Source organism: Bos indicus, chromosome 16 (genome assembly GCF_029378745.1).
Source record: "Bos indicus isolate NIAB-ARS_2022 breed Sahiwal x Tharparkar chromosome 16, NIAB-ARS_B.indTharparkar_mat_pri_1.0, whole genome shotgun sequence".
In the NCBI taxonomy this organism is placed as follows: Eukaryota; Metazoa; Chordata; class Mammalia; order Artiodactyla; family Bovidae; genus Bos; species Bos indicus.
In genome coordinates this window covers 2,668,679-2,691,331 of record NC_091775.1, presented here as the reverse complement: position 1 = coordinate 2,691,331, position 22,653 = coordinate 2,668,679, and the positions used below count along the sequence as shown (strand labels likewise).

The 22,653-nt window shown below is 52.2% G+C and overlaps 1 protein-coding gene across 20 annotated transcripts in view; it reads right to left on the bottom strand.

Moving 5' to 3' along the window:
- NFASC (neurofascin) overlaps positions 1-22,653 on the bottom strand; it is a 201,904-nt gene that overhangs the window by 159,822 nt on the left and 19,429 nt on the right. Inside the window, exon 1 of one of the 20 annotated variants that reach the window (XM_070767787.1) lies at positions 4,308-5,332. The exons of 18 other annotated variants lie outside the window; for them this stretch is intronic. In XM_070767787.1, the coding sequence (XP_070623888.1) occupies positions 4,308-4,366 (59 nt within the window). In that variant the 5' untranslated portion in view covers positions 4,367-5,332. Of the gene's footprint in view, positions 1-3,516; positions 3,841-4,307; positions 5,333-22,653 lie in introns of those variants that run through there. One more of the 20 variants, XM_070767792.1, reaches the window with a different exon arrangement.

The following is a 22,653-nucleotide window of genomic DNA, read 5'->3' as shown; positions in this document are numbered from 1 at the left end:
AGACTGAGCAGCATTCAAGTGCCCAGCACTCAAGCCTCCTGGACAGTCTGCAAGAACTTTGCAGAATGTGCCTACCCAGCCTGTTCTTAGGGAAGAAAGCACTTCAACTTCCTAATGCTGTATCATTCAGGCACTTCCAGATCTGTTTTCCTTTCCCTTCTTCTGGCAAAATATCATCCACTCTCAGGCACGTGTGACTTCTGGGGGGCTGACATCAGCGGTGCCCCCCCACGCCTGGTCTAACCAGAGGCTGACAGAGCAATGGGATGCTGGGGTCTCCCATCTTGCCTTCAGGGAGGTCCATGGCGAAGAGATGAGGGTTGCAAGGAAGGGACATGAACAGGACGCTTGGATCTGCTCAGGGTCAAAAATCCAGCTCCCAGGTCATCAAAATTCTGATGTATCTGTTGCTCAGTCGCTCAGTTGTGTCTGATTCTTTGCGACCGCATGGACTGCAGCAAGCCAGGCTTCCCTGTCCTTCACTACCTCCCGGAGCTCGCCCAAACTCGTGTCCATTGAATTGATGATGCCGTCCTAGCATCTCATCCTCTGGCACCCCCTCATCCCCTATTTGACCCACCTCCTTCTAAATAAACAGACCCACACTCAAATTCTGACTCTCTCGCTTAATCGCTGTGTGACCTTAGGTAAGTCACTTAACCTTTCTGTCTCCCCGTCAGTGAAATGGGGATTGTAGTGCCTGCCTCCTCTGATTACTGATGGAACTGAATGAGGACATGTGTCAGAAGCCTGGGCAGTGCCTGGGGGCAGCCAGAGGGCATCCACCGCCTTCCTCCCCCCAGCTCCCTCATCCTGACCCTGCTCAGTCCACAGCAAAGTGGACAGTTACCTCTAGTTGTCAGCCTGGTGCTGGCTCCCAGAGCTCAAGGGGTCCGCTGGGCCCCTTCCCTGAGCCCAGGAGAGCGGCAGGGGCACCAGCATGTGGAAGGACAGCCCCCACGCAGGACAGAGACCCGTGTAGCCCTCAGCAGAGGGCCCGGCTCCTTCCTCCTGTGCTAAATGGTTTCCTGGTTCGTTCATTCACCTTCACAAAAACCAAGACGCACCTGCTATCAAAATCAAGAGCTGAGGGGGCCAGGAGTCACGCAGCAGAGCTGGAACTGGGACCGGACTCCAGCCTGGCCCCACCACCCACGTCTGACCGCCCTGCCACACTGCCTCCAGGATGCTGCATCCGCTGCTCACAGAGCCCATCCGGGGAGGACAGACTCCCCATCCTTCTGAGGCTGCTCCACGGTACCGGCAGGGTGACGGGGGCAGAAACTGCTTGAGCAGTTGACACAAGGAGCCTCCTGCCCTTCCCTGACTGCTCACAGATCTCACCGAGGGGCCCTTTGCTCTGGTGCCTACACGGTGTCCACTTGGAGAGCTTCCAGCAGCTCTGGCTGAGCACGCATCCACCACAGATGCCTGGTCCTATGTGCGGAGGCCCAGGGCCACAGGCCCTGGCAACGCCGAGCGCTGCTTGCTGGGGGAGCAAGGCACATCTGCCCGGAAGGCCACTAACCCTCGGGCGCTCCAGAGTTCCCAGGGGTAGTTCCCCTCTCTCAGCCTTCCTCCTGGGGCCTCCTGAACAGTCCAGTCTCCCAGCTTTCCGCATCCTAGATCCCGGGTGAGTCCTTGGTGCGCCCAGAAGCTGCTGGCGGTAGGCACCCTGTGTTACTGACACATGGTCCGGCATCTTTCAGGGATGGTCAGGGGTCCAGGAAACAAAGCTGCCAAGACTCCAAGAAAGAAAATCCCTCGAGTGGTCATGAACCCGGAGTCCGGCCTGCAGGAAGGCCCCCCCCTTCTGAAGCGCTGGGTGCTTCTCAAAGATCTCTAAGGAAGAACATCCCACCCAGTCCCCGGTCACCGTCAGGAAGTATCCTTGCATCTGACCTCAGTCCTCGTGGCCGCCAAGGCCACACGCACTGTTTCCGTCTACTGGCACTCGGGCTGGAGGGCGTGGGCTCCGGAGCGGGGCAGACAGTGTGACACTGGACGTGCTTCCCTCCTTGAGCCCGGCGCAGAGCGGCACAGTTACTGGGACAGTTCCAGGAGATGACAGCTCAAGGCTCCAGCAGCGTGGATCCCAGGGCAAGCTCTCCAGGAACATTCACCAGTGTTAGAGCTGTTGATGGTGTCCCCATCACCGGGGAGGCCACCTGGCCAGCTCCTCCTGGAGCCCCATGTGCAAGGAAGCCTTGGAAGGCGGTGTGCCCACACTGACTCAGCTCACCGCCCTCCTGAGGAAGGCCCTGTCTCTGCTCCTGGACCTTTCAGGAACCTCCCAGAGCAACTGACAGTCAGACAGAGCCAGAAGGAAACCCCAAAAGCTCGGGAGGATGCTGGGTCATCCCTCCGGGCGGCTGACTCCCACTGGACTCTCCACATGCACACACTCCCACACCCCACGTCCAGCTGTTTCTCCAGGGCTCACGTACTAAGCAGACGAGCATCCAGCCCGGCAGATGAATCACAGAAACAGTGCTCCCAAGAGCATGCAGGTGCTTCTACAAATAGTCACTGCTGCTTCAGACTGTGGGGGAGGGAGGGAGGCGAACGCCCGGCACGGGCAGCAGTGGCGAGCCCGGAAGGGCAGCGTTCTCTGCAGGGCCTGCTCATCACCCGTCGCGCTGAGGCTGGGGCCCGGGCAGGCGACACCAGGGGCGCGCCGGGCTCAGAGCCTGCCCTGTCTGCTCTGTGCACCGGAAGAAGGAGCCCCTTCCTTTTCCCTCCCACTCACAACCAGATCAGCATGCATCTCTCAGAGCTGTCTTATGATGGAAGGGTTTCCTAATTCAAGGTAGCTCCTGGCCAGACTCACTTCCAAAGCTGAAAGGGAGGCACCATCAGTTCCTGGGAGAGCCAGCTGACCCAGGCATCTGACTCCCCGCTTGTTCTGGTTCAGCACTGAGGGACAGGGAACCGGGACTCCCCTGAACTAGGACCTGCTCTCATCCCTGGAAGCCAGCCGAGAGGGAAACAGCCTGTTCTCATTTCTCTGCAAGCAGCAGCTTCTGCCTTCTGACCTGAGACCCGGAGATGCCAACACTGAGCCTTCCTGGTGGGCCTGGAAGGCAAGGGGCTCACGTGGGCTGGTGGAAGCCAGAGAAAGGAGCTGAAGGAGAGAAAGGGAGAGGCCAGGAAAGACAGGAAACAGAGGGGAGGGCCAGGTCACAGAGTTCACGCAGAGAGCCGTGCAGTGAGGTCCGCAGCACCGAGTCCTCCCTGGGCTGAAACGAGCTTCAGCACAGCCCTTCGCTGACACCCCTGTTCCTCAGCCCAAAGCGCCCCTGCCACCCTCGCCCCCGCCTGCCTCCCTCCTACGTTTCAGTTCATTCATCACAATCGCAACTCTCCTTCTAGCCCACCTGCTTCATGCTCCTGATCCTAACACCAAACAGGCCCACTCTCTGGCGCGGAAGCCTTTTGCAGGCCTTGCACACAAGCAGAGCTCTAGCAGCGTCAGGGAATTATGCAGAATCCCACACAGGCCGAAGCGGGACTCACCTGGAAGGAGGCAGCGGGCGGGTACAGGAGGCCAAGGGACGGGGCGGAGGCAAGCATCCCAGCCGTCTGGGGGAGGCGGCCAGTCCACCCAGAGCCTGCTCAGTCCCCCTCCATGGGGACAAGTGGGACGGAAAGCAAGGTGCGCTTTCAGCCACCCCGGGGGGCAGACGCAGGCCTGAGCAAATTCCTAGCTAGGCCTTCCCCTTGGCCGCCTGCCGCAGAGCAAACACAGCAGCCCGGCCCTCGGTGGAGTCAAAATTGCTCGCGGCTTCCCTGCTCCTCGCCACCTCCCACGTGCCACCTCCCCAGCCCTCCTGGCACAAACAGGGCTCTGTTACCGCAAGCCCACCATGTCCCCTGAGAAGGCTGTGAATGGGACGCCACACAATGCTCTTGTTTATTAATAAGCACTCGGGTCCCCACCCCCAGCCGGCCTGCTCGCTCTCTCGCCGCCGGGTCCCCTCCTGCATAATGGAGGGGTTGTGCCACCCGTGACACAGGCCAGGCTGTGCTGCTCAGGCTTCGAGGGGGACAGATGCAGACAAGTGCCAGGCCGAGCCAGGCTCCCCAGGGCAGGGGCGGATGGGGCGCAGACCCCCCAGCTAAGACCTGGAGGCGCCATGGCTATGGGGGAGCACAGTGTGCTGTGGGTGGTACCAGCCCCCCACGCAAGTCAGGACGGCAGCGGGTCATGGAGCATTTACTCAACCCCTACCCTGCCCATCGCGGCCAGGTGTTGCCCACACGAGGGGGCAGCTCTCCACACACCTCGGCTCAGCCCACTGGCTCACCTCTGCTTCAGGGCTCCAGGACAAACCGTCTCTCTTCCTCTCGACAGTCCATCGCACATCTGATGGCAGCCATGCGTGTAGCCTCTGCCAACGCTTCCAGTCTTCTCTGGGCTAAATATCTCCAGTCTCTCCAACCACCCCGCAGGAAGCTATCTCCAGGCTACTGCTCCAGCCTGCTTCCCCTAAGAGAGCCAGACTTCAGAAGGTCAGGCTTTCCCTCAAGCTCTCCTATCCTGCTGGTGAGAGAGTGCCTTATAACATTCTTCCCGGGGAAAGCTTAGAAATACATTCAAATGTCTTTAAAACGTTTATGCCCTTTGTTCCGTAAATACCATTCTGGGAGTAGATCTTAAGTAAATAATCAAGGATAATTAGAATATATGTCACACAAATGTTTATCAGAGTATTGTTTATAAAGGTAAAAAATTAGAAGACCCCTAGACAGCCATCACTAGGGAAATGTTAACCACACTATGGCAAGTCCATGGTTTGACAGGCTGTGGAGTATGGAAACAAGGGTTCTGCCTCTGCCATTTACTGGCTGTGTTCAGTAACTTCAGGCGAGTTACTGAGCCTCTCTATGCCTCACTATTTGTATAATTGGCATAATAAAACAATCAATCAATTCAATGACGACAGTACCTGATAAATAAGGTAAAAGCTTAAAATAAAAAAGCTTCGATTCTTACTATTACCGCAGGCCACAGAATATTACATAATTGTTAAAATGATGAAATAATGCAGGGCATCTTAATAACATGAACAAGTGAAAAAAAGGCAGATTACAAAAATAGGGTAAGAATGGCTATCTTTGAATAGTGCAATTATAGATAATTTGCATTTTTGCTTTGTGCTTATTTACATTTTCTAAATTTTCTGCAAAGAACATAAATTACTCTGGTGGACAAGAAGTATGTGTAACAGGATGGTCCTAACCCCAGCCCAGAGACAGGGCAGCCCTGGTGCCTGCCATGACCACCTTCTGGGAAGCCCCTCTGGACCCTGGACCTTCTCTTCCCACGGCTGCCCCACACTGAGCGGCAAGGTGGCCCAGCCCCGGGCCCGGCTCCCTCAGCCCCACACCTTGCCTACCGCTTGCCCATTCCCCAGGGGCTTCTTAGGGCCCTTTCTCTTGCCAATGACGAACACGGGGCTGGTGGAGTGTGGGAAAGTCTGGAAAGGATCATTGAGAAAGGCCTGGCCAGAGTGGAAGGTGTGGCCTCAGGTTCAGAGCTGGAAAAGGGGCACCTCTCAGATGAGGGGCAGAAGCAACTCCCCCTGCATATCGGTAGGGTAGGGAGGGGCGACTGGAGAGACCAGATTCATCCCACATTGAAGAGGAATAGAGGGAAAGACTGAGAAAGCCAGACAAGCATCCAGACGGGGGTGCCCCCAGAGGGCAGCGCCTCCTGCCCAACCTCTGCTGCTCTCGGGCGTCTGTGGCTCTTCTCATGGGGGCAGCCACGCTGGCTGACCCCTTGGTGCCCCTGCTGACGGCAGCCCCTTTCTGGATGCGGGGTGACGGCCCAGGACAGAGCAGGGGTGGGGCAGGTGGGCAGCTCTGGCTGGGGAAGGCAGAAGAGGGCAGAGAGCTGCGGGGCGGCTGGCTGGAATGTGGGTCACGTCCGCAGAGGCTGGAACAACAGCTGTGCCACTGGGCCTGGCAGAGAAGTCCCTCCTGTTCTGGGAGGGCAGCCCCTCACCCCCACCCATCAGGAGCACCCCTCTGCCACCCGCAGCCCCCACTGACAGGACTGGAATGCCACTCTGCCACCCCAGGACTGTCAGCAATGAACCATCTGGGGACTGGCAACTAGGCCAGAGCGTGACCCATGGCCCAGAGGAATTGCGGGCTCGGGGCAGGTCTGAGTCCCTGCCTGAGGTCCTCACATCACATTTGTTAACTGCTGTGGCGAAGGGTTCAGCCTCACCTTCAGGCACAGAATCCTCACTTTCTAGAAAGAAAAGCAAACTCTACTAAAGCCAGAAACTTGCTGTCAAGAAGTACTTCACCTAAAGTGGTTAAGGAATAGCTGGGTGACCCCCAACAACAGTTGAAAAATGCCCACATGGAGTGGGAGATGGGCTAGGAGAGCCTCTGAGGGCTCATCCAGGGCCGAGCTGCCAGGAGTGCATGCGGCTGCAGGCGGCCGGCAGGAAGCTGGTCCCTCCGAAGTGAGGCTGGGGTGAGGAGGACGGGTTCCCAGAGCAGCCGGCCCAGGGCTGTGCCACCCGGATCTGTCTGTGGCTGTGCCTATGTGTGAGCGTGCATTTGTGAGTCTGCGTGAAGGCACACACCTGGCGGAGGGCTTTGGCTCCCACGTGTGCACCCCCATGAGTGTGAGCACACTTTGCTGCATGAAGATGTCTCAGTGTACTTACATCTTAGTGCATACCTACACGCCCGGCTTGGTGAGCTTATGTGTGTGACTGTCCCAGAATGTCTGTCTAGTGGTCTGTGTGTGCAACTTTAGTGTGACTCAATACGTGTGGGTATTTGGGCATGTACACAGGTGTTCCAACACACATACATGGTATGGGATGTGTGCTCCTTGGGTTTATAGGCTGGTATCATCGTGTAGGTGTGTGAGTGCAAATATGTGTGTGTGAGTTACAATAGAAGGATGTGTTTTGATGTGCGGGTCTGTTACTCTCACACGTGTTGGTCCTGGCTCCTCTGTGCATGTTTATGGCATGTGTGTCTATCCTGATGTGTGCACCATCTCTGTGTGTGTCTGCACATGCATGTGCATGGGTGTGGAGGGGAAGGGTCGGGAGAGGGTGCGGCAGTCCCATGGTCTCCCTGCTGCTCTCTAGGCAGGAACAACACTGCATGAATCCGCCACCTGCAAACCCTGTGGGGGCTCCTGCTTCTGAAGAATAAAACCCACCTCTCCCAGGCTGACACCCAGGCTGACATCAACATCCAGTAATCTGCTACACTTGCTTTTCTCCAAATGTCTGAGATAGACCATCTCTACCTCTGCTTTTCTGCTTCTTTGCCTGGAGGTCCCTTACCCTGTCTGTCTCCACCCAACAAAATCCTACCCATCCTCTAAGGCCTAGAGCCAATGCCACCTGCTCCAGGAAGCCACCAGACCTATCCTCTAGCAAGATGTGACCATTCCTGCCTCCGGCTTCCAAGCAAATTACTTATATCCCTCACTAAGCACAGATCCCGTCCTCCTTTCACTGCAATGATGGGCACAAGCATTTCTTCCTCTACTGGATGATGAATTCAGAGTCAGGAACTCCACCCAGTTCTCTGCAGCTCCCTGAGTGCCTGGTTCAATATCTGGCACACGGAGCCTGCAGCTAATGTTCACTGGGCTTAGCTGCCCAGCAAGCTGAAAATGGAGATGACGTTTACTGTCTTGGAGCCTTTAGAACTGGGCAAGTACGTGATAAAGGCCTGCAAGTCTCTAGCCCTGGTGAACTGCAGGGCTAGGAAGGCCTATTATTAGCCTCTGTGGTCTCAGGTTCTGTGCCTAAAGGAGCCTCCTCTGGGAGCAAATGCCCAAGGTCAGGTGGGACAGTTCTGCCAGCTTCTTCATTCTTGTGAAGCACGGTTACCTAACAACTGACCTCTCTCAGCAGCTGGGCACAGCTCCAAAGCCCTATCCACACTGGAATACACACCATCTGCTGCTGCAGCCAGGAGAGAGTCCAGTTACACTTTCCTTCAGCAACCCTACACACACACTCCCAATCCCGAGGTTTCCCCATGGAGGCTGAGCTTCTGCAGCCCACTCTGCCTGCCCACCAGCCAGATCTCCAGCATCCAGAGGAAGACCCTGGCTCACGGTGATGGGGAAGGGAGCAAGGAGTACTCTTCAAGGCCTGGTGCCAGGAGAAAGAGCCCTTGAGCAAAGAATTCAAGAAAAAGAGCGGTGTTTGACTCATACTTTGGGCCAATATATCAGAGTGGCTAAAATTTTATTAAAAAATTGATAATACTAAACGTTGGTAAAGATGTGGTATAACTGGAACATGTACACTGCTGGCGGAAGAAGAAACTGTACAGTCACTTTGGAAGACTGCTGGGCAGGGCACACTAAAGCCAGGCACGCTAACACCTGCAGTCCAGCAGTCCCACTCCTGGGCGCTCACCCAGCGGAAGTCAGCACTTACATCCACACACAGGTGTGTTCAGCAGTGACTGACTGTACTCAAATCCATACAGACTTGCGAGAGGACCTGAAGAGCCAAAACAATTTCGAAGAACAACAAACCAGAGACTCACATTTCTGAACTGCAAAACTTACTGTAAAACTCCTGGAGAAGGAAATGGTAATCCACGCCAGTATTCTTGCCCGGAGAATCCCATGGATTCCCATGGATGAGCCTGGTAGGCTACAGTCCATAGGGGCGCAAGAATCGGACACGACTTAGTGACTAAACAACCATCACCACCACCACTATAAAACTACAGCAATCGAATCAGTGCTGTATTGGCACAAGGATAGACAGCCCAACGAAATAGAATTTAGAGTTCAGAAATTAACTCATACATCTATGGCCAACTGATCTTTTTTTCAAACTTTATAAACTTTTTATTTTGTATTGGGATATAGCTGATTGGGCTTCCCTCATAGCTCAGCTGGTAAAGAATCCGCCTGCAATGCAGGAGACCCCAGTTCAATTCCTGGGTCAGGAAGATCCGCTGGGGAAGGGAGAGGCTTCCCTGGTGGCTCAGCTGGTAAAGAATCCGCCTGCTGATTAATGATGTTGTGGCAGTTTCAGATGAACAGCGAAGGGACTCAGCTGTACATATACACGCATCCATTCTTCCCCAAACCCCACTCCCATCCAGGCTGGCACATAGCATTGAGCAGAGTTCCATGTGCTGTACAAGAGGTCCTTGTTGGTTACCCATTTTGAATACAGCAGTGTGTACAGGACATTCCCAAACTCCCGAACTATCCTTTACCCCTGGCAACCACAAGTTCGTTTTCTAAGTCTGTGAGTCTCTGTTTTATAAGTACATTTGTATCATTTCTTTTTAGACATAGAAGGGATGTCATAAGTATTTCTCCTTCTCTGTCTGACTTCACTCAGTATGACACTCTCTAGGTCCGTCCACGTTGCTGAAACGGCTTTATTTCATTCTTTTTATGGCTGAGTAATATTCCACTGGATATATGCACCACAACTTCTTTATCCATTCCTCTGTCGATGGGCATTTAGGCTGCTTCCACATCTTGGCTACTGTAAACAGTGCTGCAATGAACACTGGGGTGCATGTATCCTTTCAGATCATGTTCTTCTCTGGATAGATGCCCAGGAGTGGGACGGCAGGGAAGTACGGTAGCTCTGTTTTTAGTGTTTTAAGGAGCCTCCATATGGTTCTCCACAGTGGCTATACTGTGAGTCTGAGTGAACTCCGGGAGTTGGTGATGGACAGGGAGGCCTGGCGTGCTGCAATTCATGGGGTCGCAAAGAGTCGGACACAACTGAGCAACTGGACTGAATTGAACTGATGTGGTCAAATTCATAGAAACAGAAAGTAGATTAAGGTTGCCAGGGCCCAGGGGAGCAGAGAATGGGGAGTTGCTGCTTAATGTTTACAGAGTTTCCACTGGAGTAATGAAAAGTTTTGGAAATAGAGAGCAGTGACAGCTGTACCACACTGTGGTAATATCCTAATGCCATGAACAGTACACTTAAAATGGTTAAAATGGAAAATCTCATGCCACACACACACACATAGTTACAGCAATAAAAAAGATTTGTTTAAAAATCACTGCAGCATCCTCCCCTGCTTTGCTGCCAAACCCATCAATACCCGACTACAAATAAATGCCTGTCAGGACAAATGCGACAAAGACAGAAGATTTCAGAAGCACTATTTCCCCAGAGGGCGATACTCTTCAAACCTTTGAGTGAGTTACTGTGATGCTACAGTGGTGGAGGGATCTATTCTTGAAATTCCACCGACCTTGTCATTCACTTCCTGGGCCTGGCTGTAGAACTGGGACACAACGTCACCAGCCTCCAACGTGCATCTGAAATCTCCTGAGAACCAGGCTATGTGTCTCTGACCCAGCACCTTCCCTCCAGGCCCCTCTCTAGACGTCTTCAGTTCCACCCTCTTCACTGCTGACTTCAGCTTTTGTCACCCAGTAGGTAAAATATATCCAGCACACTGGCCTGGGGCCTTTGCCCTGAGTTCTCTGCCAGACTTCCAAAGCTGGCTGAAATATTTAACCTTTAAAGAGAAGCCCTGGATTGTTCAGGCTTCGGCAAGTGAAAGTGAAAAGTAAAGTCACTAGTCGTGTCCGACTCTTTGCGACCCCATGGACTGTAGCCCACCAGGCTCCTCCATTCATGGGATTTTCCAGGCAAGAATACTGGAGTGGGTTGCCATCAGGAGATCTTCCCGACCCAGGGATTGAACCCGGATCTCCTGCATTGTAGGCAGACGCTTTACCGTTTGAGCCACCAGGGAAGATAGACGGCAAGAGATGTGCTATTTTAAAATTTTTTAAACTCCACTTGCCAAGGTACCAGTTCACCTGCACTCATCACCAGTCTCCTTCTCACACTGCCCCTAAAGAGGGAGAATGATCTGTGCGTAGTTCACTTCCCAGCCAGACCGATGACTGCAACAACCTAACTGCCCCACTGACCCTCATGAAGAGGGGGCTCCCCACTGACCCCCTCTTCCCCAGCAGTTAGGCAATGCTATTTTGTGTTAAGCAGCCCACCACATTCCCAAGTTATATTTTGGACTTGGTCTCTCTAAAACTCCTAAAATGCATATCTTTCTTGGTATCTTGGAGGTGTATATAATTCAATAACTGTTCACATCATCTTTTTTAGTGTATGGAAATGGCAACCCACTCCAGTATTCTTGCCTGGAGAATCCCAGGGACGGTGGAGCCTGGTGGGCTGCTGTCTATGGGGTCGCACAGAGTCAGACACGACTGAAGCAACTTAGCAGCATAAGGCTTTCTGACTGATCTTTTAAATGAACACATCAGAATTTATACATTCGGATGACTGCTGACTCCTTCCAAGAAGTCCCCTTGGGAGGCTATAATCCCAGGGATGGGGGAGCCTGGTGGGCTGCCGTCTATGGGGTCACACAGAGTCGGACACGACTGAAGTGACTTAGCATAGCATACATATTCTAACAATGCACTTGCCTGTCCTTAGAACATTCCTGAAGCTTCTCTTTGGGACTGCTTTCAAAGCCTATAGCATAGCTTTTGATGGGCCCCCAAGGTAGCAAATGTTTATCCTATGTGGGTAGATTCGATTTTTTTTCTTAGCTTGAAAGATAGGGCTAAGAATGGGAAAGACAGCTGGTGACGCAGTTGGGAATACTATTGAATGTTAAAAGCGAAGAATTACTATTATCGAGGATAGATCTCTGAAGACTATTCCTAGGAGGATGAAACAAGATTCTGAGCACTGGCCCCCTTATAGGGATAAATACACAGCCCACAAATGGTGCAGTTTTGGAGGACAACACATGTGTGAGTGAGTAAGATCTGGTTATACCATTAAAAACAATTTGAAATCACTCTATTGTCACCATAGATTCCTTTGCTGTATCCACTCACGTCACTGTGTCTGGCCAGGTGCTAGGAACTAGGAACTTTCCAGAAGTGGCTGCCAAAGACAGTGGCCTAGAGTGGGCACAGGGAGCAGGCTGCCTGCTCTCTAAAGAAGACAGAGGCTGGGACATGCAGGGATGCCGGCAAAGTCTGGCGGGTCCTCGTTAAGTTAAACATTGAATTACACGTGGACTAGAAACTCCATTCCTAGGTGTACACGCCAGATTACTGAAAACAAGTGCTCACACAAAAACGTGGACAGAAATGTTCATGACAGCACTACTCACAAGAAACAAAAAGCCTACCAACAGATCAATGGATAAACAAAATGTGGTGTATACAGATGAAATATTATAGAGCCACAAACAGGACCTGCCACAGCATGAATGCACCTTAAAAACGTCATGCTAAGTGAAAGAAACCAGTCACAACAGGCCGCAGAGTGCGTGGTTCCGTTTCTGTGAAATGTCCAGAAGAGGCGTGTGCGGAGAAGAGATGGCCAGGGGCGATGGAGGGACGGAAGGGGTCTGGAACTAGACAGCGGTGATGGTACCCAGCAGTGTGAAGAAACGAAATGCCACGGAACTGTATATTTTAAAATGGCCAATTTTATGTTGTGGGTATTCTACGAAAAGGAGAAAAAGACAAAAGAAGTAAGCGGGCAGGGTTTCTACGCTCACCTCTGGCAGGAAAGCAGTCTGCAGCGGGCAGCAGTGCTGGCGAGACCTGGTGGAGCACACAGGCAGCGGGGCTGAGAGCCTCACAGGTGCGAGAGGAGAAGGGGTGCAGGGACGCCGGCCCACACCAGCGACCACCACGGACACCAGCCAGCCCGCAGCAAATGCAACTCAAGCCATGTGTGACAAAAGATCCCCTGCGGTGAGAAGCAGGGACATTTCCTGAGACAAAGCCAGAGGAGAGCGTTTCTAATTCAGCTGGTTTCCCTGTCGACTCTCATCTCTGCCTGCAGCATCCTGACCGGCTGCCTGGGACAGCACTCCTGTCTCTTCTGGGTCATCAGCGCTGGGAGCCTGGGGGCTGGGCCGGGGGCAGGGAAGGAGCTGTCCTTCCCTGTAGATAAGATTCCTCCCTCCACCAGCAGCTGCTTGTCAGGAGGGCGACCCAGGCCACACTGCTCTGCAAGGCACCCTCCTTTCCTCCCCCAGCTCCCTGAGGGGCTCACAGATGCTCCCGGCGCCTCTCTGAATGGCCAGCTCCAGGCTCGAGCAGGAAACTCACACACCAGTCAGGCAGCTGAGGCTGCTCTCCAACCACCGGCCCCCGGCAGCCTCCAGCTTAGGGGTATGTTTTCCTAATCTTCATGTGTGAGGATCTACAAATCCAGAGAACAGACAAGACCCTTAGCAGCAATTACAAGACTAATAACATTAAGTCTTAAATGGTTATTACCAACCCAGATCCCTTATTAGTTGTGACAGCCAGTGAATTGGGGAAGCAGTGAATTGTAGTGCATATGAAAAGTAACTTTAAAATTCAATTGTCTCTCTGGCTAAGGCTCAGTGCAGCTGCTGGACCTGAGACCCAGGCTCTGGGAAAGATTGGAGAGCGACCCAGGCACGCGAGGCCTGCTCCTAACTCAGGGATTACCAGAGGCCACCTTCACACCTTGCACACTCAGCACCAGGGGGGACTACAGACCTCCTGCATGCTTCTGGCGTCTTCCAGTCCCCTGAGGTCGGGAGAAAGGAACGAAGGACCAACTTCTGTTGCTGGTGACTGCAGCGCAAGGATGCCTAAGGCAGGGGAGGCACTCCCCAGCGGCCAGGCTCAAAGGGACCTCCCCACGGACGGCAGCTCCAAGCACAGCGAGCGTGACAAGGAGCTGATTCATTCCACTTGCTGGGAGACGGCGAGGTGTGGCGTGAAACAGGCGGCAGAAAAAGCAGCCTGCAGGGCACCTGCACTAAGGCAAGGGGCCGGGCAGCTGAAAAGGCAGTGGGATGACCTCTGAGAAAGGAGTCAGGCCCTGATCATCCCCCCTAACCGCGGCCACGCGGGGATGGAAATGGGGCTGCTACAGCTCCTGTGAGGACAACATCCCCACGCTGATGGCAGGCAGGCTGCGCCCCACAAGAAGGCTCCGAGACACAAGAAAAACGAAGAGAAGGCGAGGGAGGGCCCAGGGAGGGCCGGAGGACCTGAGAGGGGAGAGGCAGCTCAGAGGGGCAACTGTCAGGCCAACCGCAGCGCAGCCCGTTGCCATGACGACGCCCTCCTGCGTGGCACCCAAGAATAAATGATTGATCGAAGACACTGCTTTCCCGCCTGCCCAAAGCCCCCAGTGCCCTCTTGGCCGCCGCCATTCATCTCCCCTCCTCCACCTGTTCTGCATTTGGCTGAAAGAGGAACCAAACAGGAGCCCAGAGACATCACAGGCCCCCAAGCCCCTCCCCTCACCTCTCTGCCTCCCTGTCCTTCTCACCCTGGCTGCCTTCTTCACCCATCACAGGCTGAACCATGGCCCCTAAAACTCTTATGCTGAAGTCCAAATCTCCAGAACCCAGAATGGGACAGAATTCAGGCCTCCTGAAGAGATAATTACGGTAAAATGAGGTCCTTAGTGCGGGCTCAAACCAGCATGACTGGTGTTCTTATAAGAACAGAAGGTGGGACGTAGGTACAAGCAGAGGGAAACGCAAGCAAGGACACAGGGCGAAGGGGGCCGTCTACAAGCCAAGGGGGAGGCGCAAGAGGCCAGTCCTGCTGCTGCTCTGACCTTGGACTTTCAGGCTTCAGACCTGGGAGGAAACAAGCTTCTGCTACTCAAGTCACCAGTCTGTGGTACTTCGTTATGGCTGTCCCAGCAATACAACACCCAAATAGGACCCCCTCAAAGCCAGCTGTCATTCTGGGGTGCCAACCAAAATGGAAACATCATCTCAGCAGCAGAGTCAGAGAACTGAGAGGTGCCACGTGTCCACACAGTGGGCTTCCAGGGGCCTGAAGCTGGGAGACAGGACGACCCAGCCCGGAAAGCGGCCGGCAGACTCAGTGCTGGGAAGGCAGGCTGCGGCAGGCATCCCGGGCTCCTCTGCCTGGGCTGAGCATAGCAGAGTCACCCCACCTCCTGGGCTGCCCTAACCTGAAGAACACAAGGCTGCCCTGCGGGCAGAACCAGTGCACAACAAGGAATGACAAGAGCCAGAAGCGGCCAGGGCCTCCTGCCTGCGCTGAGCAGGCTTAGGGTCCTACCGGGAGAAAGAAGCACCGGTTCCACAGAGTCCAGGGTGTAAAACTGTGCAGGGCGATCAGGTCAAAGGACAAGCACCAGGTGGGAGACAGGAGACACGGGACCCCCGGGCAGCACTGCGGGAGCGCAAAAAGGAAACGACCGTTTGGTGGTTCCTCCACAACTTAGTCATAAACTACATGACCCACAATTCTACTCCTAGGCAGACACCTCCAGAATTGAAAGCAGGTACCCAAACAACATGCACAGTTTCACAGTGGCCATTCACAAGAGCCAAAAGGTGAAACAGTGCAAAAGCCCATCAGCGCATGAATGGATAAAAAGGTTACGATATAGACATATGATGGAATATTACTTAGCCATAAAAAGGGATGACGTCCTGATACATGCTACGTTGTGGATTAGCAAAAGCCAAGTAAAAGAAGCCAGACCCAAAAGGCTACACATTGTATGGTTTCTCTGATATGAAATGTCCAGGACAGGCAGATCCATACAGACAGAAAGCAGATGAATGGTTGCCAGGGGACGGGGGAGGGGGAGGGAGAAACGAAGAGCAAGTGCTCAGTGGTATGGGCTGCTCTTCTGGGGTGATGGGAAAGTTCTGAAGCCAGAAAGAGGTGGTGGCAACACAGTGAATCTACTAAATGCCACGGAATGGTCCACTTTAAAACTGTTATGTCACGCAAATTGCCTCTCAGTAAATTACTTTTTTAAGTTAAGCCCTAGGTATATGGGTAGTTAGTCTAGTCTCTCTACCTTGGTGGGTGCTTCCCCGACATTTGCACTCGTGCGTGCACACACACAGCACAAGCAGGGACTGCTCGGCCTCCCTGCTCCACACACACATCCTGCCCTGCAGCTACAGGTTTCCTCACTCGTCCCTCTCCCTCTGCCTCTCTATTAATCATCCTCTCTCCTTTCCTCCACACATCAAAATACTACTGATCTTTTCACGTCGAGCTCAAAACCTGACTTTTCCACAAAGCTTTCCTCAACGACTCCAGTCAGCAGTGGACTTCCTCCCCACTAATCCCACTGCGGTTTATCAGTTGCCAGTCAATTATGTTCATGCATGGAATGGCCTTCTTGAGCCTCCTTCTGTGTGTGTAAATCTTGTTCCCACATTAAGATTATAACCTTGAGTAAGACCCTGAGCTGCACACATGTGCTCTGTCTGCCGAGCCCTAACACAGCCTCTGCCGTGCTGCAGAAGCCCATTCCTGGAGTCAGGCAGGCTGAAAGCTGATTCCGGCTCCATGCCTCCCTCACTGACTAAGCCTGAGTCCCAGGGGTCCTCTTCTAGGCTCCCAGTCAGAGTTCTCCAAGCGCTGAAAGGAAGGTCAAATGCAGCAGCCTTACAGGTAAAGAATCCTGCACACTGGGAAGCATGAGGCCACAGAAGGCACTCGTCATAAAGCACACACTCCATAACTGCTTGATGAGCACGGGGAGCTGCCCACACAGCAAATCCCTGGGTTCCAGCATCCCTGGAGGCGGTGGGTCTGAGGAAGCAGGCGTCAGCACAGCCAGGCCTGGAGAGGGTCCATCAGAAACCTGTGTCTCTCCAGGGACTCCGCACGGGACTGAACGGCTCTGCCTGGACTGGGGTTGAAGGGGACCCTGCAGGAGGACAGACTGGGGCTTCTGGCTAAACACACCATCTCCTGAGGGTCCCCGCTGAGAAAGATGAGCAGAGATACGCCCAGGTAAGGACTCCCCTGGTGGCTCAGACAGTAACGAATCTGCCTGCAATGCAGGAGACCTGGGTTTGATCCCTGGGTTGGGAAGATCCCCTGGAGAAAAGAATGGCTTCTTCACTCCAGTATTCTTGCCTGGAGATAACCATGGACAGAGGAGCCTGGTGGGCTGCAGTCCATGGGCTTGCAAAGAATCAGACACGACTGAGTGACTAACACTTTACCACTTTCACTTTCAAAGCAGATCTATGCTAAGCTGGGACTGTGGTTCCTGCATCCCTGAGACGAATGAATGACCAGGGGAGGACTGACCAGGCTGGAAGGACTCCAAAGGGGTTCACCTCCACAAGGATTGCAAACGGAAAGAAGATTCTTGTCCTTGGGCAGCAGCAACCAAAGGGTTAATCTCAGAGTGGTGCACACCCCCAGTCCAAGGGTCCCCGCCCTCCTCAAACTGTTCCTCACTGCAGGTAATTAGGTCAGCTTAGAGGATTTCCCTGTCTAGAGGGTGGGGGAGGCAACCCAATGGAGCCCCATTGTCCCAGGCCAAGATCCCAGCTAAGCCAGCCCCTTCCCCCAAGACGGGCGCTTACCTCTGGGGTGGAGGGTCTGGCACCTCCCAGGTGGAGGGTCTGCCACAGAATGAAGGGGCCAGGCTCAAAAAGTGGAAGCAGCTGGGGCCACTTATATGCAACCCCCAGTCACAGTGGGATGGTCCTCGCCCAAGGGTCAGAATGAACGAGAGAAAGAGAAGTGGGAGGATCTGGGCTCCTGCTGAGAGGCTATGACCAGGTGGAGAGGAGCCAGCAGCCTCATGGCAGTCAGGGAACAGTCCAGCAGCAAGATCACACTAACGGTCAAGTCTAGGTGTGAGAGACTGTCAGGAAGCTTGCTAATCCCACCCAGAAGAGCAGGAAAGAAGCCAATCAGCTCTCCTGTGGTCCATATGTCTCCAGTCTCCCTGCCCCCGCCATTTCCTAGGGCAGCAGACATCCAGCAGAGTAGCAGGCAGAAAGGGTGTGTCCTGAGAACCCCACTGAGAAACTCATTCACACCTTCACCATGGGGAGTCCTTCTCACTCTCCAAGTGGGCAGGTCAAGAACATCAGAGACTTCTCTCAAAATGTCAGTGAGATGTGGAGGGGCTGGCTGGGTCTGACATCATACCAGGAGGTACGCACTGTGTGAACAGCTGCATTCAGTGTACACACACACACACACACACAGCAGATGCCTCCCATGGACAGGGGCAGAACACAAAGGACTGGCTGAGGGTCACACCCCCTGTGCTTCAGCTGGCTTCATTTTAACTGCACTCCCCAAAGTAGGGGAGCCGGCTACGGAGTCTTGACTATAGAAAGACGCAGAAAGATACTCTAGACTGGGCTCGGAGAGGCTGGTCAAGTCTAAATGGGTGTATGAGGAGACACACACACACACACACACACACACACACACACACACACACAGGAAATGACCAAAGTCGAAGAGGATTAACATATAAAAATATAAGCTAATGTGACTGTGGGAAACTAAAAGCAATCGATTATCTGCAGCAAACAGCTTACTTCTGAGCCTGAATGAATTCAGTGGGTACCCCACGTCTAACATGGGTTCCAAGTATATATAAAAGCATTCATTTTCAGCCTCAATGAAAGAAAAGTTAAGGAAGATAATCTGTGCAAAAGTGACATGCAGTCATTCATTCATAAACCTAATGTGGACCGTAGATTATCTAGGGTTTGGGCTTTCTGTGACATTGCTTCCCATCTGTTAATGTGGTCAGAAAAGCAGCAAGCCAGGCTGGGAGGAAGTGGCGTGGAGACAATGTCTACTGACCCAGCAGAGGATGCTGCAGGCGACGTGAGGCCTCAGACGCGTCCCCAGACCAAGGGCCATTACACCAGGCTCCATAGCTAATGGCCACCAGACCACATCATTGGTGCCTCTTTCAAACATGCAGCTAAAATTCTGATGCCATTGAAGACACACCAACCAGCTCACCCGGCAGAGGCATGCCTAGGAGACTGGTGAGAGGGAGCACTGCAGCAGTGTTCCCAGGACTTCCAAGACCAGGCCCCAAACTCATGATCCGTGGACTGACCTTTGCCAAAGACAGCTTTTAGCTGGTGGGAGAGAAGGAGAGAGAGCAGTGACCGTTTGGCCACGCTCATTTCTGAGCCCCACTGGCAGGCTCCAGCCACGCAGGCCAGCAGAGCAGGCCGTCATCCCAGGCCTGGGGTCAACTGGCCTCTACTTAAACACTTCCTAAGACACAGAGTTCACTTCTTGCAAGGCTTCTCACTCCACTTCTTATTTGGGGGCAGCTCTTAAAGGGTTAGATGATATCTAAGATCCCCTCCAATTCTCTAATCCAATCTGAAGTTCTTAAGTAAGTTGAACAGAATGTTGCTTGTTGTAGTTCTGACATCTGGACTCTCAAAGACCGCATCCAATCCTATCTCCAAAAACAACCTAGGAGGAAGGGGCACACTGTTCACCACCCCCGATCTCTCATTTGAAGAACTGTCACATTCATCATGGTTTTCAGACCCCACACCATCCTAGAATCCTAGTGGAACCAGGAGGAACCTTAGAGGTTGTTCTTGTTAATGTTTCTCCTCTTTCTAGCATGTAATCATGCCAAGGAAATGCTAATATAATTTGTTTATTTTTGCATACTTTTAAGTTTAAAAGTATGCTGTTTTAGATCAGATTCAGGCAGTCAGTCAGTTCAGTCGCTCAGTCACGTCTGAGTCTTTGAAACTCCATGGACTGTAGCACGTCAGGCCTCCCTGTCCATCACCAACTCCTGGAGTTTACTCAAACACATTCATGTCCATTGCGTCGGGGATGCCATCCCACCATCTCATCCTCCGTCATCCCCTTCTCCTCCCGCCTTCAATCTTTCCCAGCATCAGGGTCTTTTCCAATGAGTCAGCTCTTCACATCAGGTGGCCAAAATACTGGAGTTACCGCTTCAACATCAGTCCTTCCAAGGAACACCCAGGAAGGATTTCCTTTAGGATGAACTGGTTGGATCTCCTTGCAATCCAAGGGACTCTCAGGAGTTTTCTCCAACACCACAGTTCAAAAGCATCAATTCTTTGGTGCTCAGCTTTCTTTATAGTCCAACTCTAACATCCATACATGACTACTGGAAAAACCACAGCCTTGACTAGACAGACCTTTGTTGACAAAGTGATGTCTTTGCTTTTTAATATGCTTTCTAGGTTGGTCATAACTTTCCTTCCAAGGAGTAAGGCATCTTTTAATTTCATGGTTGCAGTCACCATCTGCAGTGATTTTGGAGCCCAGAAAAATAAAGTCAGCCACTATTTCCACTGTTTCCCCATCTATTTGCCATGAAGTGATGGGACTGGATGCCATGTTTTCTGAATGTTGAACTTTAAGCCAACTTTTTCACTCTCCTCTTTCACTTTCATCAAGAGGCTCTTTAGTTCTTCTTCACTTTCTGCCATAAGGGTGGTGTCATCTGCATATATGAGGTTATTGATATTTCTCCCGGCAATCTTGATTCTGGCTTGTGCTTCATCCAGCCCAGCGTTTCTTATGATGTACTCTGCATATAAGTTAAATAAGCAGGGTGACAATATACAGCCTTGACATACTCCTTTTCCTATGTGGACCCAGTCTGTTGTTCCATGTCCAGTTCTAACTGTTGCTTCCTGACATGCATACAGGTTTCTCAAGAGGCAGGTCAGGTGGTCTGGTATTCCCATCTCTTTCAGAATTTTCCACAGTTTATTGTGATCCACACAGTCAAGGCTTTGGCATAGTCAATAAAGCAGAAATAGATATTTTTTCTGGAACTCTCTTGCTTTTTCGATGATCCAGCAGATGTTGGCGATTTGATCTCTGGTTCTTCTGCCTTTTCTTAGATCAGATTACTATCAAAAATATTATTAACTGCAGTTGTAACACAATCCTTAATAATGGTTATCGTAGGAATAAATTCAACTCTCTACCTTCCCAACTTAACAAGTTGCCCAATTTAGTTTAGGATAACTAGATTAAAAAAAGCACAATTTGTTAACACGTTTTTTAAAATTTATATTTTGGCCCTGCCATGCACAGGATCTTAGTTCCCTGAGAAGAGACTGAAGCTGGGCCCTTGGCAGTGAAAGGTCACATTGCTAACCAGTGGACCATCAGGGAATTCCCTGCGGACACATTTTTAGATGGCATATTATATCATGTTGGGCTTGGTGATCAAATTATAGTAATTTAATCAAATGTTGCTGCTGCTGCTGCTAAGTTGCTTCAGTCATGTCCGACTCTGTGTGACCCCATAGACGGCAGCCCAGTAGGCTCCTCTGTCCCTGGGATTCTCCAGGCAGGAATACTGGAATGGGTTGCCATTTCCTTCTCCAGTGCATGAAAGTGAAAAGTGAAAGTGAAGTTGCTCAGTCGTGCCCAACTCTTAGCGACCCCATGGACTGCAGCCTATAAAAATAATCAAAACCTGCTCTCACATCCTGAAGTTGGAACTTCTTATTCTTGGTTGCTCTGTAAGTTTGAAATTTTGTTTCTGTAAGAGAAAAGTGTTCAGACTAATTTACATGCATTTCTTTTTTATAGGTGTAAATAGTGTTTATTCCCAGTGAATGAAAATCCACTTTAAGTATAATTATCACTTTTTCTGAGTACTAGAAACATCTTGATGTGTTATATAAAAATTCTGGGAATTTTGTAGAATTATTATTGTGTTCCCCATTAGCTCTGTCACGTTCCATATGCTTCCTGTCTCCACTCATGGTTCATTATGGATAAAAGAAACCATAGATGACTATGAAGAAAAGCAAAGTGAAACTCTGAGAGCAGAAGCACCCTGCAGCCAGCAGTATTCAGCAGACAATACAATCCAGCCCTGATCTCCTCCAAATCCTCACCCCTCACATACCAGCAGAGCCCCAATCTGTCTCATATTGAGGAAAAAATAGAGCTATTAACTGATTAAAAGCAGAAATGAAGCCAGACGACACTTTACTTGAGAGTCCCCAGAGTTTCAGAATCACAAGATAGGAAAAGGTCTTGTTCAACCATAACCTCACCTATTGCTACACTGAATTTTTTAGTGAAGAAACTGAGGTCTCCAGGCAAGGATGTAGCTGAGGTCACCTGAGAGTTGGGGCAGAGGCGGCTCGGGACCCAGCTCCTGACTCTGAGTCCTCTGCTCTCCCTGTGCGCCTGGCAGTGCCAGGGTGGCTGCAAAGCCATCTGAGGGCGAGGCCCTGTCAGGGGACCAGACGGGGGAGTGGGAAACAGCTGCACAGCACGCAGGCCGTCCCGTCTGCGGGCCACCCCACAGCCGGGCACAGCCCCCTCCCCACAGGAGGTACTCGACCATCGTTTCCTGGGTTATGAATGAAACCGCAGCAGGTCCTGCTTCTATCTCTCCCCCGAGTCAAGGGGTGCCTATTCTTGTCCCCTTTGCAGAGTCGGGACAGTTTCCATCTCATCAAGAAAGCAGCTTCTGAAGACCCAGCCGCCAGCACTTCCTGAAGCGTAAGCGGACCAGGACACAGTGTGGTCCACCATGCTGTCTCAGCCCCTTTGGCTGCCGCAACAAAATACCACAGGCTGGCCGGTTTACAAACAACAGATACTTCCTTCTCACGGTGCTGAAGGCTGGGAGTTTTAGGTCAGGGTGCCAGCACGGTCAGGTTCTGGTGAGCAGCCTCTCTCGGGACAGATGTCTGCCTTCTCACTGCATCCTCACGTAGTGGAAGGGAAGAGCTAGCCCAGGGATCTTTTACAAATAAGGGCACTAATCCCATTCACGAGGGTGCCACCCTCCTGAACTAATCACCTCCCAAAGGCCCTACCTTCTAGTACAATCACCTTAAGCATTA